Consider the following 19,196-nt stretch of genomic DNA (forward strand, 5'->3'; position numbering starts at 1 on the left):
TAATTTTTAAGGTAGGGATCTTGTTTCAAGCTTCTGCCTGTGGAAAATCCAATTTTCCCAGCACCATTTATTGAAAAGACCATCCGTTGTCCAGGGAATGATTTTAGCTCATTTGTCAAAGACTAGTTGGTTGTAATTATGTGGATTAATCTTTTTTTTAAACTTTTATTTAATGAATATAAATTTCCAAAGTACGACTTATGGATTACAATGGCTTCCCCCCCATACCGTCCCTCCCACCCACAACCCTCCCCTTTCCCACTCCCTCTCCCCTTCCATTCACATCAAGATTCATTTTCGATTATCTTAATATACAGAAGATCAGCTTAGTATACATTAAGTAAGGATTTCAACAGTTTGCTCCCACACAGAAACATAAAGTGAAAAATAATAGACGATTTTTTTAAATGATGATGAAATCAGAGCAGACCTATTGTCATGTTTAATCCCAGTGAGAGTCAAGTTGGGAGTTGATAGTTTCTTTTTTTTTTTTTTTTTTACAGAGGATCAGTTTAGTATGCATTAAGTAAAGATTTCAACAGTTTGCACCCCCTTAGAAACACAAAGTGAATTATATTGTTTGAGTACTCATTATAGCATTAAATCTCAATGCACAGCACATTAAGGACAGAGATCCTACATGAGGAGTAAGTGCATGTGACTCCTGTTGTTGACTTTACCAATTGACACTCCTGTCTATGGCATCAGTAGTCTCCCTATGCTCCAGTCATGAGTTTCCAAGGCTATGGAAGCCCTCTGAGTTCTCCGACTCTTATCTTGTTTAGACAAGGTCATAGTCAAAGTGGAGGTTCTCGCCTCCCTTCAAAGAAAGGTACCTCATTCTTTGATGACCTGTTCTTTCCACTGGGATCTCACTCGCAGAGATCTTTTGCCAGAGTGTCTTGGCTTTCCATGCCTGAAATACTCTCATGGGCTTTTCAGCCAGATCCGAATGCCTTTAGGGCTGATTCTGAGGCCAGAGTGCTATTTAGGACATCTGCCATTCTATGAGTCTGCTGAGTATCTCACTTCCCATGTTGGATCACTCTCCCCTTTATTTATTCTCTCGGTTAGAGTTAGCAGGTACTAGACTTGTTTATGTGCTCCCTTTGACTCTTAGTCCTTTCATTATGATCAATTGTGAACTGAAATTGATCACTTGGACTAGTAAGATGGCATTGGCACATGCCACCTTGATGGGATTGAATTGGAGTCCCCTGGTATGTTTCTAACTCTAGCATTTGGGGCAAGTCAGCCTGAGCATGTCCCAAATTGTACATCTCTTCCCTCTCTTATTCCCACTCTTATGTTTAACAGGGATCACATTTCAGTTAAATTTCAACACTTAAGAATAACTGTGTATTAATTACAAAATTAAACCAGTCATATTAAGTAGAACAGACAAAAAAACTACTAAGAGGGATAATGTATTAAGTTGTTCATTAACAGTCAGGGCTATGCTGATCAAGTCACCGTTTCTCATAGTGTCCATTTCACTTCAACAGGTTTCCTTTTTGGTGTCAGTCAGTTGTCACCAATCAGGGAGAACATATGGTATTTGTCCCTTTGGGACTGGCTTATTTCACTCAGCATGATGTGTTCCAGATTCCTCCATTTTGTTGCAAATGACTGGATTTCGTTGTTTCTTACTGCGGTATAGTATTCTAAAGAGTACATATCCCATAATTTCTTTATCCAGTCTACCGTTGATGGGCATTTAGGTTGGTTCCAGGTCTTAGCTATTGTGAATTGTGCTGCAATAAACATTAGGGTGCAGACCTCTTTTTTGTTTGCCAATTTAAATTCCTTTGGGTAAATTCCAAGGAGTGGGATGGCTGGGTCGAACGGTAGGGTTATCTTCAGGTTTCTGAGGAATCTCCAGACTGACTTCCATAGTGGCTTGACCAGTTTGCATTCCCACCAACAGTGGGTTAGTGTCCCTTTTTCCCCACATCCTCGCCAGCATCTGTGGTTGGTAGATTTCTGCATGTGAGCCATTCTAACTGGGGTGAGGTGAAACCTCATTGTGGTTTTGATTTGCATTTCCCTGATTGCTAGTGACCTTGAACATTTTTTCATGTGCCTGTTGGCCATTTGGATTTCCTCTTTTGAAAAATGTCTATTGAGGTCCTTGGCCCATCTCTTAAGTGGGTTGTTGGTTTTGTTGTTGTGGAGTTTCTTGATCTCTTTGTAGATTCTGGTTATTAACCCTTTTTCTGTTGCATAGTTTGCAAATATTTTTTCCCATTCTGTCGGTTGCCTCTTCACTCTCCTGACTGTTTCTTTTGCAGAACAGAAACTTCTCAATTTGATGCAATCCCAATAGTTGATTTTGGCTTTGACTGCCTGTGCCTCCCGGGTCTTTTCCAGAAATTCTTTACCTGTGCCAATATCTTGAAGGGTTTCTCCAATGTTCTCTAATAACTTGATGGTGTCAGGTCGTAGATTTAGGTCTTTAATCCACGTTGAGTGGATTTTTGTGTAAGGTGTAAGGTAGGGGTCTTGCTTCATGCTTCTGCACGTGGAAATCCAGTTTTCCCAGCACCATTTATTGAATAGACTGTCCTTGCTCCAGGAATTGGTTTTAGATCCTTGATCAAATATAAGTTGGCTGTAGATGTTTGGGTTGATTTCTGGTGTTTCAATTCTGTTCCATTGGTCTATCCATCTGTTTCTGTACCAGTACCATGCTGTTTTGATTACAACTGCCCTGTAGTATGTCCTGAAATCTGGTATTGTGATGCCTCCGGCTTTGTTTTTGTTGTACAAGATTGCTTTAGCTATTCGAGGTCTCTTGTGCCTCCATATGAATTTCAGCACCATTTTTTCCAGATCTGAGAAGAAGGTCTTCGGTATCTTGATTGGTATTGCATTGAATCTATAAATTGCTTTTGGGAGAATGGACATTTTGATGATGTTGATTCTTCCAATCCATGGGCATGGAAGATTTTTCCATTTTTTGGTATCCTCTTCTATTTCTTTCTTTAAGATTTTGTAATTTTCATTGTAGAGATCTTTAACGTCCTTGGTGAAGTTTATTCCAAGGTATTTGATTGTTTTTGTAGCTATTGTGAATGGGATTGATCTTAGAAGTTCTTTCTCAGTCGTGGCATTGCTTGTGTATACAAAGGCTGTTGATTTTTGTGCATTGATTTTATATCCTGCCACTTTGCCAAACTCCTCTATGAGTTCCAATAGTCTCTTAGTAGAGTTCTTTGGATCCTCTAAGTAAAGAATCATATCGTCTGCAAAGAGGGATAGTTTGACTTCTTCCTTCTCAATTTGTATTCCTTTGATTTCTTTTTCTTGTCTGATGGCTCTGGCTAAAACTTCCAGAACTATGTTAAATAGAAGTGGTGAGACTGGGCATCCCTGTCTGGTGCCAGATCTCAGTGGAAATGCTTCCAACTTTTCCCCATTCAATAGGATGCTGGCTGTGGGCTTTTCATAAATTGCTTTGATTATATTGAGGAATGTTCCTTCCAAACCCAGTTTGCTTAGAGTTTTCATCATGAAAGGGTGTTGAATCTTATCGAATGCTTTCTCTGCATCTATTGAGATAATCATATGGTTTTTCTTCTGCAGTCTGTTAATGTGGTGAATCACCTTGATTGATTTGTGAATGTTGACACATCCCTGCATACCAGGGATAAATCCCACTTGGTCTGGGTGGAATATTTTCCTGATGTGTTGTTGTTTTCTATTGGCGAGAATTTTATTGAGGATTTTTGTGTCTATGTTCATCAGGGATATTGGTCTATAATTTTCTTTCAGTGCTGCATCTTTCTCTGGCTTAGGGATTAAGGTGATGCTGGCTTCATAGAAAGAATTTGGGAGGATTCCATCTTTTTCGATTGTTCTGAATAGTTTGAGAAGAAATGGAGTTAGTTCTTCTTTAAATGTCTGGTAGAATTCAGCAGTGAATCCATCTGGTCCTGGGCTTTTCTTTGTTGGGAGGGCCTTTATTACTGTTTCAATTTCTGTTTCAGTTATGGGTCTATTTAGGTTTTCTATGTCTTCATGTTTCAATTTAGGTAGATTAAATGTGTCCAGGAATCTATCCATTTCTGATAGATTTTCTTGTTTGCTGGCATACAAGTCCTTGCAGTAATTTCTGATGATTCTTTTTATTTCTGTGGTGTCTGTTGTCATGTTTCCTTTTTCATCTCTGATTTTATTGATTTGGGTCTTTTCTCTTCTTTTTTTAGTTAGTTGGGCCAATGGGGTGTCAATTTTTTCAAAAAACCAGCTCTTCGTTTGGATGATTTTTTGTAATTTTTTTTGGATTCAATCCTGTTGATTTCTTCTCTGATTTTAATTATTTCTCTTCTCCTACTAGATTTGGGTCTAGTTTGCTGCAAATTTTCTAGGTCCTTGAGATGCACTGAAAGCTCATTTATTTGGTGCCTTTCCAATTTCTTGATATAGGCCCCTATTGCTATAAACTTGCCTCTCAATACTGCTTTTGCCGTATCCCATAAGTTTTGGTATGTTGTGTTGTTATCCTCATTTACTTCCAGAAAGTTTCTGATTTCTCTTTTGATTTCTTGATGACCCAGTGTTCATTCAGGAGCATGTTGTTCAGTCTCCATGTGTTTGCATACTTTCTGGGGTTTCCTGAGTTGCTAATTTCCAGCTTCATTCCACTGTGGTCTGAGAAGCTGCATGGTATGATTCTAATTCTTTTAAATTTGCTCAGACTTGCTTTATGACCTAGTATGTGATCAATCCTAGAGAAGGTTCCATGCACTGCTGAGAAGAATGTGAAGTCTGTAGATGTAGGGTTGAAAGTTCTGTAGATATCTGTTAGATCCATTTGGGCAATAGTGTCGATTAAATCTGCTGTTTCCTTGTTGATCTTCTGTCTGGATGATCTATCCAATTCTAAGAGTGGAGTACTGAAGTCCCCCAGTACTATTGTATTGGAATCTAAGTCTCCCTTTAAGTCCCTTAACATATCTTTTAAATAGACCGGTGCCCTGTAATTAGGTGCATATACATTTATAATAGTTACATCTTCCTGTTGAATTGAACCCTTTATCATTATATAGTGTCCCTCTTTGTCTCTCTTAACAGTTTTTGTATTAAAGTTTATTTTGTCTGATATTAATATGGCTACACCTGCTTTTTTTTTGTTTTTGTTGGCATGGAATATCTTTTTCCAACCTTTCACTTTCAGTCTGCATGCATCTTTGTTAGAGAGATGTGTTTCTTGTAGGCAACAGATAGTTGGGTGCTGTTCCTTAAGCCAGTCAGCCAGTCTGTGTCTTTTAACTGGACAGTTCAGGCCATTCACGTTTAATGTGACTATTGATACATAGTGACTTTGCCCTGCCATTTTCCCGGAGATATTTTCTAGTATATGCTTTGAGCTTCCCATGCTCTTTTACTGGTGGGTGTTCTTCCTTTCCCTTCTTTCATATTGATGGCCGTGTTTCTGTGTTTCTGAGTGTAGCATATCTTTAAGTATCTTTTGCAGGGCCGGACGAGTGGCCACAAAGTCTTTCAATTTCTGTTTGCTATGAAAGGTCTTTATTTCACCTTCATTCACAAATGAGAGCTTAGCAGGATATAATATTCTGGGCTGGCAGTTTTTATCTCTTAGCACCTGTGCTATGTCTCGCCATTCCCTCCTAGCCTGTAGTGTTTCTGATGAGAAGTCTGCTGTGAGTCTGATTGGAGATCCTCTGAGAGTAATCTGACGTTTCTCTATTGCACATTTTAGGATCTTTTCTTTATGTTTCACTGTGGTGAGTTTAATTACAACGTGTCATGGTGAGGATCTATTTTGGTCATGTTTACTGGGGGTTCTGTGAGCTTCCTGTACTAGGATGTCTCTGTCCTTCTCCAAACCTGGGGAGTTCTCTGCTAGTATCTCACTAAAAAGGCCTTCCAATCCTTTCTCTCTCTCCATGCCTTCAGGAACTCCTAGAACCCGAATGTTGGTTTTTTTAATAGTATCCTGTAGATTCCCAACAATATTTTTTAGATTTCTAATTTCCTCTTCTTTTCTTTGGTTTGACTGTATCCTTTCCTGTTCTCTGTCTTCTAAGTCCGATATCCTCTCTTCTGCTTCACCCATTCTGTTTGTAAGGCTCTCTAATGTGTTTGTCATTTGATCTATTGAGCTCTTCATTTCATTTTGATTTCTCTTCACTATCACACTTTCCTGCTCTACTAGTTTCTGCGTTTCATTTTGATTCTTCCTTAAAATTTCATTTTCACGAGAGAGATTTTCAATCCTGTCCAATAAGGATTTCTGTAGTTCAAGGATTTGCTTTTGAAAACTTCTAAATGTTCTTATCATAAATTTTTTGAAATCCGTATCTTGCATTTCTTCTATCTCATCATCTTCATAATCTTGGCTTGGGGTGTTTTGTTTATTTGGAGGCATCATAATGTCATCGTTGGTCTTGTTCCCTCGATTTCTGTGTTTATTGCTTGGCATGGTTAATTCTGTTTCCCTCACTGTGAGGTTTTTTTATTATTATTATACTATGTCCGTGTTAAGTGGACTGCCTGCTGTTGGAGGAGCCTTGGAGGCTTGAGATGGGTGTGGCCTGAGAGCTCTGCTTGGTTCTTCAGTGTTACAGGTGTGCAAAGGTGACACCCTCAGGTTATGCGTGGTAAATCTCTCTATATTTATTTATTCATTGATTTATTTTATTTTATTTTTTGTTCAGGAGGTAAGTAATACTGCAAGGCTGAGCAGAATGGATGGTATTTAGGTTCCGCTGGCTTCTACCCAAAGAGTCTGTGCAGGCTCCGTTTCTCCTGCGGACTCCCACCGGGTTGCCTAGCCTACTGAATTGTAGGCTTAACTCTCCCCTTTTATTATGTATATCCCAGCTCTTTGTCTCTTGCTCCCCTTTGCAAGGTTGGTGGAGAGTGGAACTTGTCTGTACCAGTATGCCCCCACCTTTTTATTTATTTATTTATTTATTTTTCCTTCTCTCCTGTAGTCTGTTGGACTTTCCCGCTTCAAAACCCGCATCCCTCTAAAATTCTGTCTGCCGTTTCCCCGCCAATGTCTCCGGTTACTGAGCTCACCTCCACTTCCAGCGCCGATGTGTGGACTCGGAGCCCTTAGCGTCCCTCCTCTCCCCGCTGGTGTCTTTGTCACATAGACTCCCCTTCCCGCACTGGCGCTCAGACTCTGCGGCTCCCGCGGTTCGGCTCCGCGTGGTGGGCGACCCTGCTGTCCCAGTAGGTCCTTTGGGTCACAGCAAATAGCTCCGGAAGAGTTTCCTCTGCAATTTTTTCCTGATCCTTTCTCTGAGGCTACCGTAACTCCGCTTTTATTAAACTAAATTTTCCTGGACTATCGGTGCGCGCCCTCACTATTCCGCCATCTTGGCTCCGTGCCCAAAATCTGCCTCATTATAGAGATCTTTCTAATCCTTGGTTAAATTTATCCTAAGGTATTTAATTGTTTTTGTACCTATTGTGAATGGGACTGCTCTTTTGTTTGTTTGTTTGTTTGTTTTGACAAGCAGAGTGGACAGTGAGAGAGAGAGAGAGAGAAAGGTCTTCCTTTACCATTGGTTCACTCTCCAATGGCTGCTGTGGCCAGCGCACTGCGCTGATCTGAAGCCAGGAGCCAGGTGCTTCTCCTGGTCTCCCATGCAGGTGCAGGGCCCAAGGACCTGAGCCATCCTCCACTGCACTCCCGGGCCACAGCAGAGAGCTGGCCTGGAAGAGGGGCAACCAGGACAGAATCTGGCACCCCAACTGGGACTAGAACCCGGTGTGCCGGCACTGCAGGCGGAGGATTAGCTTATTGAGCCATGGCTCTGGCCGGAACTGCTCTTTCAAGTTCTTTCTTGGCAGAGCATTGTTGGTGTATACAAATGTTATTGATTTTTGTGTGTTGATTTTATACCCTGCAACTTTACTGAACTACCTTATGAGTTCTAATAGTCTCTTAGTAGAATCTTTTGGTTCTGCTACATAAAGGATCATGCTGTCTGCAAACAGGAAAAATTTGATGTTCTCCTTTCTCATTTGTATGCTTTTGATACCTTTTTCTTACCTAATACCTGGAGCTAAAACTTCCCGAAATATATTGAATAATTGTGGAGAGAGTGGGCATCTTTACCTGATTGTTCATCTTAGTAGAAGATTCAATATAATGCTGGCTATGTTTGTCATTTATTGCCTTAATTCTGTTGATGTATGTTCATTCTATACCCAGTTTGCTTAAGATTTTTTTATCATGAAAAGATGTTATATTTTATCAAATGCTTTCTCTGCATCTATTGAGATAATCAAATGTTTTTTAGCCTTCATTTTGTTGATGTGATATATCACATTAATTGATTTGCATATGTTAAACCATCTCTGCTTCCTTGGAATAAATATTACTTTCTGGATGAGTTTTTTTTTTATATTTATTCATTTGAAAGTCAGAGTTGCATAGAGAGAAGGAGAGGCAAAGAGTTAGAAAGAGAGAGAGAGAGAGAGAGAGAGAGAGAGATTGATTGATTGATTCCATGTGCTGGTTCACTTCCCCAAATGGCTGCAACAGCCAATGCTGGGCCAGGCCAAAGCCAGGAGCCAAGAGCTTTATCTGGGTCTCCCACAGGAGTGCAGGGGCCCAAGCACTTGGACCATTTTTCACTGCTTTCCCAGGCACAGTAACAGGAAGCTGGATCAGAAGTAGAGCAGCCAGGACTTAAACTTGTGCCCATGCGGGATGCCAGTGTTTCAGGTAGCAGCTTTACCTGCTATGCCATAACACCGCCCCTGGGTGGGATCTTTTGGATGTGTTGTTGGATTCAATTGCTGGTATTTTGTTGACAATTTTTGGATTTATGTTCATCAGGGATATTGGTCTGTGGTTCTCCTTTTTTGATTGGATTTTTCTCTGGTTTTGGAATTAAGTTATAGCTGCTCTCATAGAATAAGTTTGGGAAAGTTCCTTCCATTTCAATTTTTTGAATATTTTAAGAGGAATTGGTATTAGGTCTTCTTTATATGTCTGTTAGCATTCAGCAGTGATGCCAGCCAATCTTGGATATTTCTTTTTTTGGGAAGCTCTTTATTACTGATTCAATCTCAGCCTTGGTTATTGGTCTATTTCTTCATGCCTCAAATTTGGTAAATTAAATATGTGTCCAGAAATCTATCCATTTCTTCAAGATTTTCCAATTTATTGGCACATAGCTGTTTGTAATAATCCTAATGATTCTTTGTATTTCTTTTGTATTAGTTATAGCATCTCCTTTTTTCATCTCTGATTTTATTAATTTGGGTCTTTTTTTGGTTAGTTGGGCCAATTGTGTATCAATTTTATTTTTTTTTTTCAAAAAAAACACCAGCTTTTCATTTCATTGATCTTTTGTGTGTGTGTGTGTGTGTATGTGTGATTTATTTGTTTGAAAGTCAGACTAACAGAGAGAGAGGGAGAGACAGAGAGAGAAATCTTTCATCTGCTGGTTCACTTCTCAAATGGCTGCAATGGCCTGGGGCCGGGCCAGGCTGAAGCCAAGAGCCTGGAACTTCATTTGGGTCTCCTATGTAGGTGAAGGTACCCAAGTGCGTGGGCCATCTTCCGTTGCTTCTACAGGCACATCAGCAGGGAGCTAATCAGAAGTAGAGCAGCCAGGACTCAAATCAGTGGTTATATGGGATTTGGCTTTGCAGGCGGTAGTTTAACTCACTGTTCCACAATTCTGGCCTGTATTTTTTGATTTCTGATTTTTTGATTCTCTAATTTGTATTATTCCTTTACTTCTACTAATTTGGGATTTGGTTTGTTCTTATTTTTCTGGTATATGTTGTCAGACCATTTATTTGATACCTTTCCAATTTTTATGTAGGCAGTTATTGCCATAAACTTTCATCTTAACATTATTTTCTATATCCCATAAGTTTTCCATATTGTGTTTTAATTTTAATTGATTTCAAGGAATTTTTTATTTACCTTCCGATTTCCCCTATTCCCACTATTGGTTCAGGAGTATGTTTTTCAAACTACTTGTGTTTGTATATTATCTAGAGTTTCTTTTGTTGTTAATTTCCAGCTTCATTCCATTGTAGTCAGAAAGGATACATAGTATGATTTCAAATTTTTGAATTTATTGACTTGATTTATGGCCTAGTATGTGGTCTATCCTAGAAAATCTCCCATGCACTCAAGTATATTCTGCAGCTCTGGGATGAAATGTTCTGTAGATACCTATTAGTTTCTTTGGTCAGTAATGTAGATTAGCTCTGTTGTTTGTTGATTTTGTTTGGTTGATTTGTCCATTGAACACAGTAGCAATTTGAAGTCCCCCATTGTTATTATACTAGAGTTTATGTCTCCCTTTAGATCCATTAACGTGTTTAATAAAACCTGGTGCCCCCAGATTGGAAGCCTATGTATTTATGGTAGTTCCATCTTGTTGTTGAATTAAACCCTTAATCATTTCATATGACTTTCTTTGTGTCTTGTAATAGTTTTGTCAGATATGATCATAACTATTCCTGCTCACTTTTGATTTCCATTTACATGGAATGTCTTTTTCCAACTTCTGCCTCCCCATGCCTGTTAAGGCTTTCTGCTGTGATCTCCCTTCATGGAGCAATGTGGTCACCCAAACCCCAGTCTACTCCCCAAGCCAGACTCAAAGCCACTGGGGAGCATGGAATTCTCCTTCAGTCAAAGTTGCCAGTGATAGTGGCTACAGCAGCTTCCTCTCACCTTACCCTCACAAGATAGTGCTTCCCACTGGGTACCAGCCATGCAGATGCAGGAGTGGCTGCAACATGGCTGATGGCAGTGTGTCTGTCTGTATTGGCCAGAGAGTCTCTGTTCTGTTCTGTCTGTTCTTCACTGAAAATTTCTCTTAATCAGTGTCCAGGAAACATGGGCCTTCTTTTGTTTTTCTGATATCTTTCTTTGGCTGAAATCAGTGCAGCTTCTCACTTAGTTCAGCCTTTAATTAAGTCTTTTAGATAACAATTTGAATTTCTACACCTCCACATATTCCAGTATGTCCAAATGAAGATTCACTCCACTTAGAAATTTTCTTTCTTTCTCTCTTTCTCTCTTTCTCTCTCTCTTTCTCTCTCTCTTTCTCTCTCTCTTTCTCTCTCTCTCTCTTTCTCTCTCTCTCTTTCTCTCTCTCTCTCTTTCTCTCTCTTTCTCTCTCTTTCTCTCTCTCTCTCTCTCTTTCTCTCTCTCTTTCTTTCTTTCTTTCTTTCTTTCTTTCTTTCTTTCTTTCTTTCTTTCTTTCTTTCTTTCTTCAGGCAGAGTTAGATAGTGAGAGAGAGAGACATAGAGAAAGGTCTTCCTTTTTCCGTTTGTTCACCTCTCAAGTGGCTGCTATGGCCAGCATGGCACTGCGCCAATCCAAAGCCAGGAGCCAGGTGCTTCCTCCTGGTATCCCATGCGGGTGCAGGGCCCAAGCACTTGGGCCATCCTCCACTTCCTTCCCGGGCCACAGCAGAGAGCTGGACTGGAAGAGGAGCAACTGGGACAGAATCCAGCACCCCAACTGGGACTAGAACCCCGGGGTGCCGGTGCCACAGGTGGAGGATTAGCCTAGTGAGCCATGGCACTGGCCAGAAATTTTCACCATAGAAATTTCCCTAAAGGGGATTGTTTGGAAAAACATAATCTCTGGGATTCCTCTGGGACTCTAGTGCCTGAGTGGGACCCACATCTTGGTAGCCACATGGGTAGTAGAAATATACTGAGAGCCAGAGAGGAGGATGGCTATAGGGGAAGATGGCACTGAATTCATTGGGAAGTGTTCCCTGGTCTGCTCAAGCTGCTTTAACAAAGTAATACGTTGGATGACTTATTAACAGCAGCAGTTTATTTCTCACAGTCCTGAAGCCTGGAAAGTCCAAGTTAAAGGTATTGACAGACTTGGTGCCTGGGGATGGTATGCTTCACAGACTTCTCTCTGTCCACTCACATGGTAGATAGGATGAGAGAATCTAAGATCTCTTTATACTAATTCCATTCATGAGGGCTCTACCCCATGACCTAATCACCTCCCAAAGCTATACCTTCACCTTGGGCATGAGGATTACAGCATGGCAGTTAAGGGTGGGGGGCATAAACGTTCAGAAAATAGCAGAGCACATTGCCTAAGGCAGAATTTTGTCATGGGTCAATCTGGCTCCAGTGGCATCCTCCACCTCAGACACTTTGTGCCTGAGAAAACTTCTGTTTGGAAAACAGTTTCCCATTTTCCAGAATTCTTACTACCTACCTCGTTAAGATCCTTGCTAAAATAGACTCTTATCATGGAAGCTTGCCTTGGACCATCCCTATACCATGCCAGATCTTTTTGCCTTACCTTGCTTTATTCTTTTTCATAATGCTAAACATTCCGTGGCACTTTGTAAATTCTTGCTTACTACCTATTATCTTTACTCCACCAGAAGCTTTATGAGAGCATTAGTTTTTACTTAGCAACTGCTTTCCCCAGTACATGGAACATGGAAGCACTCAATAAATACTGGTGAATACATGTATAAAAGAAATCAGGCAGGCTTACTTGTCATAGAATGTGTTGTCACTTGAGGTTATTCCTGTCATTGCTTTCTTACAGTTATGGGAGTGGTTCACATGTGTTGTATATTTGTGGTATATATATTATAAAGTTTTTCAGATTCTGTACTGCTTGAGATGTCAAATTACTGAATTTCTTTTTTAAATATTTATTTATTTATTTATTTAGAAGGCAAAGTTATAGAGAGAGTGGCAGGGAGATCTTCCATCTACTGGTTTACTTCCCTTTGTCACAATGGACAAGGCTGGGCCAGACCAAAGCTAACAGCCTAGAAGTCCTTCTGGGTCTCTCACATGAGTAGCAGGGTTCCAAGCTCTTGGGCCATCATTTGCTGCTTTTTCAGGTGCCCTAGCAGGCAGCTGGATCAAAGGTAGAGCAGTCAGGACTTGAATCAGCACTCATATGAAATGCCAGCTTCTCAGGCAGTGGTGTAACCAACTGTGCCAAAATGCCATTCCCAAATGACTGAACTTTTGATAAAGAATGCTGAGTTCTTTGGGTACCCAATCAGGTTTGTAACCGTAGCTTACAATGTTTAATGGTTACTTCATATATGTATACACACACATGAGGAAACTTGAAAAAGATCATGTGAAAATGAAATTTATCAGTTTGGGTACAAAAACTTTGAAATTTATAAATCATTTATTTCACATTACACATTTCCCTTCACTTTAAAAAAAAGAGTTGTTTATTTGAAAAGCAGAGTTACAGAGAGGCAGAGGCAGAGAGAGAGAGGTCTTCCAACTTCTGATTCACTACCCAGATGGCCACCATGGCTGGAGCCACACCAATCTGAAGCCAGGAGCCAGCAGCTTCCTCCAGGTCTCCCACATAGGAGCAGGGGCCCAAGGACTTAGGCCATCTTCTGCTGCTTTCCCAGGCTATAACAGAGAGCTGGATTGGAAGTGGAGCAGCTTATACTCGAACTGGTGCCCTCATGGGATGCCGGTGCTGCAGGCGCTGGCTTTACCCACTGTGCCACAGTGCCAGCCCCTGCTTCACTTTTGAGGGTCCCTCACATATAATGAAAGCCTTGCACTTTACTTCATTCAGAGGAATTCAGAATAAAAAAAAGATGCAATGATTGGTAGGACATGATATGTGTACCTCCTCCCTCTTCTCCTTAGCTGTCTGCTGCTCTTACCATTTATCTACTGCTTATCAGCAGTGAAGGCCCTTGGGGACTGGAATGCTTCCTACAGATACTGATCCTTTGAGCCCGCTCCATCCCTATCTTTCATCAAATCTTGCCCTGCATTGACCACCCTATTTAGTAGAGCCCGGTACCTCCCTACTGTTGTAGCAGTTCCAGTCTTTCTTATTCTGTTCTCTTTTCTGCCTTTCCATTATTATCAAGTTGTAACATACTATGTAATTTATTTATTGCTTATTGTCTATATTCCTCAAATGGCATGTAAGCTCCATGAAGAATAGGTTTTTCCCTCCACTGATTTATCTGCAGTGTTGAGAACAGTATTTGGCACATCATTGTCAACATTTCAAAAAATATGGAGTGATTGAACTGAGCACTCTAATTTGTGCTTTATTTCTCTGTTTGCTCAAAAAAGTTTTCTTCAGGAACTCATATGTCAGAGACTACATTAGGTATCTTTTTCCTTCCTAGACATTGTTACCACTCTAGAGGACCTCATATAATTTCACTAGATGGTTTTCAAGGCATAAAACTTACTGTTTATAATTCCTTTTGACTTCTACATGGCTCTCAAACTTTAGTGAGCATATCACTTGGTTTTCTTGTTAAATATAGATATTCTGCAAAAACAACCTGAGAAAAATAGAAAATCATTCATGTTTCAGACGACATTGTCAAGAAAGTGAAAAGAGAATCCATAGGAGAAAATACTTGCGTATCTGGTATCCAGAATACATAAAGAACTATTAAATAAAGCAATAAGAAAACACCCCAACTAAAAAGTGGGCAAAGTAGTTGAATAGATATTTCTCCAAAGAAGATATCACAGTGGCCAATAAGCCATTTGGATGAGAATGTGGAAAAACTGGAACCCTGGTGGGCATTTAGCTTGACATTCAACAAAACATTAAACATAGTTGCCACACAACCTAGCAATTCTAATCTTAGATATATGACCCAAAGAATTCATGTATAGCCACATAAAAACTTATCCATGAATGTTCCTAGCAATATTATTCAAAATAACCAAAAAATGCAAACAACCCAAATATCCAACATTTGATAACTGGATAAAATATATATTCATACAATGGAGTTCTATTCAGATAAACCTATTCAGTTCTTTTTTTTCTTTTTTCTTTTATTTTATTTTTTGACAGGCAGAGTGGACAGTGAGAGAGAGAGAGACAGAGAGAAAGGTCTTCCTTTGCCGTTGGTTCACCCTCCAATGCCCGCCGCGGCTGGCGCACCACGCTGATCCGATGGCAGGAGCCAGGTGCTTCTCCTGGTCTCCCATAGGGTGCAGGGCCCAAGCACTTGGGCCATCCTCTACTGCACTCCCAGGCCACAGCAGAGAGGTGGACTGGAAGAGGAGCAACCGGGACAGAATCTGGCACCCCGACCAGGACTAGAACCCAGTGTGCCGGCGCCACAGGCGGAGGATTAGCCTATTGAACTGTGGCGCTGGCCAAACCTATTCAGTTCTATACACATAAACCTAAACAACATTATGCTAAGTAAAAGAAGGCAGACATATGATTTTATCTATAAGAGATGTCCAGAATAATAAAATTCATAGTGACTAGAAGTACGAATAGATTTGTGGTTGCCAGAGGATGGTGGGAAGAGGTAAAAAGCTGCTGCTAATGGTTACCAGGTTCCTTTTAGAGAAAATGAGAAAGTTCTAAAAGTAGATAGTGGTAGTTGTACAACTTTGCAAATGTTGTAAAAGAACATGAATGTATACATTAAAAGTACATTTTTATAGTATGTGAATTGTATCTTAATTTTTAAAATTTGCAATCAAGACTTTGATATAAATAAATTCAAAGCACAAATTACAATATAAGTAAATCAGAAATTGGATTTTTTGCAACTATTTGGATTAATAAGAAAGTTTTCCATGCCAGGTTTATAAAATGTGAAGAGTGGTGATAGAAAAATGGCTGTCTATAGGGATAGGGATTAGAGGGCAGGCTATTAGTGAGTATGAGGAAGCCTGCTAAGGTACAAGAAATGTTGTGTATCTTGATCTCAGTGGTATATAAATGCAAAAATATCTTTGGCTTTATGATTTTTGTTCCTTATATAAAGAAAATTAAAAATAAATGTGAGGGAGGAGGATGTTTCCAGATGCCATTGTCAAAGTTTTAAGTCAGCAGATCTAGTACGGGGCTCTGAAATCTGCATTTTAGCAAGTACATCAGATAATTGCAATATAGGTGTGTAGACCTTTGAGAACAGTGTCCTAGGTTTGAAATAAACTGCCAGATAGATATAATATACTTGATTCATGCTTAGGCATTTATCCTATATGTGAGGCTGGCTTAATTTAGTTCAATCCTCCCATGGGGATATTGTCAGAGGTCTTTAGGAACTCAATCCAAGGCAGTGATCATTGACACACATTGGGAAGTTACATTTTCCCATAAGGAAATAGCTTTTGAACTGCTTGGAGTATGTGCCTGTGCAGCCACTAGGATGTTATTAAATCATCAATTTGAAAATAGTGAAAACACTAAAACCATGATACACCATAAATTCCATTAGCCTAATGCCAAGGAATAATAATAATTAATATATTTCAATACTATTGTGTTTTCATATATGTTGCTATTTTGGTTTTTGACACAAATCTGTAAGATTTTGCAAGGTAAGTGTTACTCTTTCCATTTTAAAGAAGCTGATTTGGAGAGTTTAATTGATTTACCCAAAATGGCAGAGCAGTTAAGGACTCAAAGTTCTGCTGACGACATACATGTGACATATATCGTTTGTATATTAATTTGTAGGGCTTCTATATGAGAATACAACAGACTGAGAGGCTTAACAATTTGTTTTCTCAGTGTTCTCGAGGCCAACAGTCTAAGATCAAGGTGCCATCAGTGCTGGTTTCTAGTGAGGGCTTTCTTTCTGGCTTGTTGAAGACCACCTTCTCTCCAAGTCCCCACCTGGCCTACCCTCTATAAGTGTGTCAGGCTGGGGGAAGTGAGGGTCAGGGGAGGGCAGGGGAAAAGAAAGAGACAGAGAACAGAGGGGCATGCTTTGGTATTCTTTGCTATTTTTATAAGAACACTAGTCCTGTGGGATTATGGCTCTATCGTTACAACTTCATTTTACTTTAATTACCTACTTAAAGGCCATATCTCCAAATACAGTGACATAAGGGTTAGGGCTTTAACATATAAATTTGGGGAGGACATAACCCAATCCCCAGTCATGCCACTTTGAAGAAGCAGCTGTTTTGTATGGCAAACCTGATTATTTCTGGATTATTTCTGGAATTTCTATAGCATGGGTATATAAACAGAGATTTATGTCAGTAGAGTTCCCTCTGTAATGACTTAAAAATAATTAATAAATTTGTGAAACAGCTCCTCTAAGTACCCAAGACATTTCCTTTTCCTCTAGAAAAATGTGCTTTGAAAAGTATATTGATTTGCCTGTGAGTTCCAAAATGTTATCAATCCTTAAAGGGAGGGAGCAATCCTGGATACCGGGTACCAGCTCTGTTTTCCACCTGTGAGTGACAAGCAAAAGTAGTGCCTCACCTTCTCAAGACTTTCATTCTATTTGCCTCTCTACAATCTAAAATTACCTTTCATTTACTGAAAATTAAATGAAAATGTTTATTATTCTAGATACATGTGTTCAAAATTAGTATTTAAAATAGCATTATTGTGAATTGGTCTTGAGTATTTGGATGTGCTTTTAACAAAACCCACAGAAATTTTCCGAGAGTATTTTTTATATTACTTGTTTATTCTATGATATTTTGTATAACAGAATTAAAATGGAAAAAATGAACAGTCAGTGACTAAAGCTGCTTTTGCAAAACTTATCTTACAGGTCCTCAGAGTATATTATGATCGCCTTCTGGATAATGCAGACAGAAGTTGGCTTGTCAACTACATTCAAGAAACTTTGAGAAAATGTATGGGAGAAGATTTTCACGAGCTTTTTAAAAGTTTGGATTTTGATAATGATGGAGTAGTAGAAGAAGATGACTTACGCAGCTTAATGTTTTGTGATTTCCATGATCTTAAGAGAGAGGATACCAACTACAGGGAAGTCGCAGATGTGGATAACCTTCGAGTTATAGTAGAAGCTCACCTGGAAGAATACAACAATATGAGCAAAAAAACTATGAACTTGGTATTATTCCGATTTGCCATAGAACACATCAGCAGAATTTCCAGGATCCTGAAACAGCCTCGCAGTCATGCTCTCCTGGTTGGTGTTGGAGGGAGTGGAAGGCAGTCTGTTACCAAACTAGCTGCCCACATGGCTGATTTTTCAGTTTTTCAGGTTGAAATCTCCAAGGGCTATGGCACTACTGAGTGGCGTGAAGATTTAAAAGTGATCTTAAGGAAATGTGGTGAAAGTGAAGTGCAAGGTGTCTTCCTGTTTACAGATACTCAAATTAAAAGAGAGTCATTTCTTGAAGATGTCAACAATCTGCTCAATGCAGGGGAGGTTCCAAATCTCTTTGCACTAGATGAGAAGCAGGAGATATGTGAAAAGATGCGGCAGTTAGATCGCCAGCGTGATAAAACAAAACAAACAGATGGAAGCCCTATAGCTCTTTTCAACATGTTTATTGATCGATGTCGCAACCAACTGCATGTGGTCCTTGCCATGAGTCCCATTGGAGATGCGTTTCGGATTCGTCTTAGAAAGTTCCCTGCTCTTGTTAACTGCTGTACCATTGACTGGTTTCAGGTATTGTCATCTAAATTTTAAACAGACTTTTAAAAATATTGAATCTTTTAAGAATATTGACTTATTTTTATGGACTCCCCACAAAAAATGTTCTGCAGAATTTTGTGATCAATCATAGTGTATTTGTGAAAATATAAATGTGTGCATTGAGAGTATATGTAGTCATTAACCTCAATATGGTATGAAATGTGTTAGGATAAATGAGTGTCACTTAAAAACATAGGGCATACTTGAAGCTTTCATTGAGGAAAGCTTAATGAAGAGGGTTTTCTTGAAGGTGTAAGCAGGGTCAATGGAGCCAAAAAGGAATGTTGGAGCAACAGGAAGTGGTGGAGCAATAGCAGGAAGTTGTTGCTGCACCTGGGTATATAAGGGAAGATGGAGGAAAGAGTGTCACTGTAGCTCAGAGAGCTTGAGATCATGGAAGTAGGACTGCTTGACAGGAACACAGGAACAGAAACTAGAAACCTAGAACTCAGCTACAGTTAGACGTCAGGGAGGATATAAATACCTCCACCTATCTCTACTTCCACTCTGTAATCTCTCTATTAGCCAAACCCAGCAGAAGTCAAAGGAAAGGAAGTCAGAGTGATGTTTTTTGTGGTAAACTTCAATGTTAGGAAGCCCAGAGCTGAATGGACAAAGGTAGAGACGGGATGATGGTAGGGGAGGGAGAAGAGGTAGTAAAGTAAGAGTAGCTCAGTTCGAAAAGTGAGTTAATTCCCCCTTCTGACTTTCACAGTGTATCCTAATGCGCTCTCCATGTGTGTAGTAGGAAAACTGTAGGTCATGACTGGGGTCTATCC

At 39.8% G+C, this 19,196-nt stretch overlaps 1 protein-coding gene across 2 annotated transcripts in view; it reads left to right on the top strand.

Annotated features, from left to right (window-relative positions):
* Positions 1 to 19,196, top strand: part of DNAH7 (dynein axonemal heavy chain 7) — a 384,555-nt gene that overhangs the window by 212,677 nt on the left and 152,682 nt on the right. For both annotated transcript variants that reach the window (XM_089330144.1, XM_089330145.1), the window contains one exon: positions 17,518 to 18,390. In XM_089330144.1, coding sequence (XP_089186270.1) covers positions 17,518 to 18,390 — 873 coding nt within the window. The remainder of the gene's footprint in view (positions 1 to 17,517; positions 18,391 to 19,196) is intronic.

Source organism: Oryctolagus cuniculus, chromosome 3 (assembly GCF_051225735.1).
Source record: "Oryctolagus cuniculus isolate XC-2025 breed Fujian yellow rabbit chromosome 3, ASM5122573v1, whole genome shotgun sequence".
NCBI classification, from domain to species: Eukaryota; Metazoa; Chordata; class Mammalia; order Lagomorpha; family Leporidae; genus Oryctolagus; species Oryctolagus cuniculus.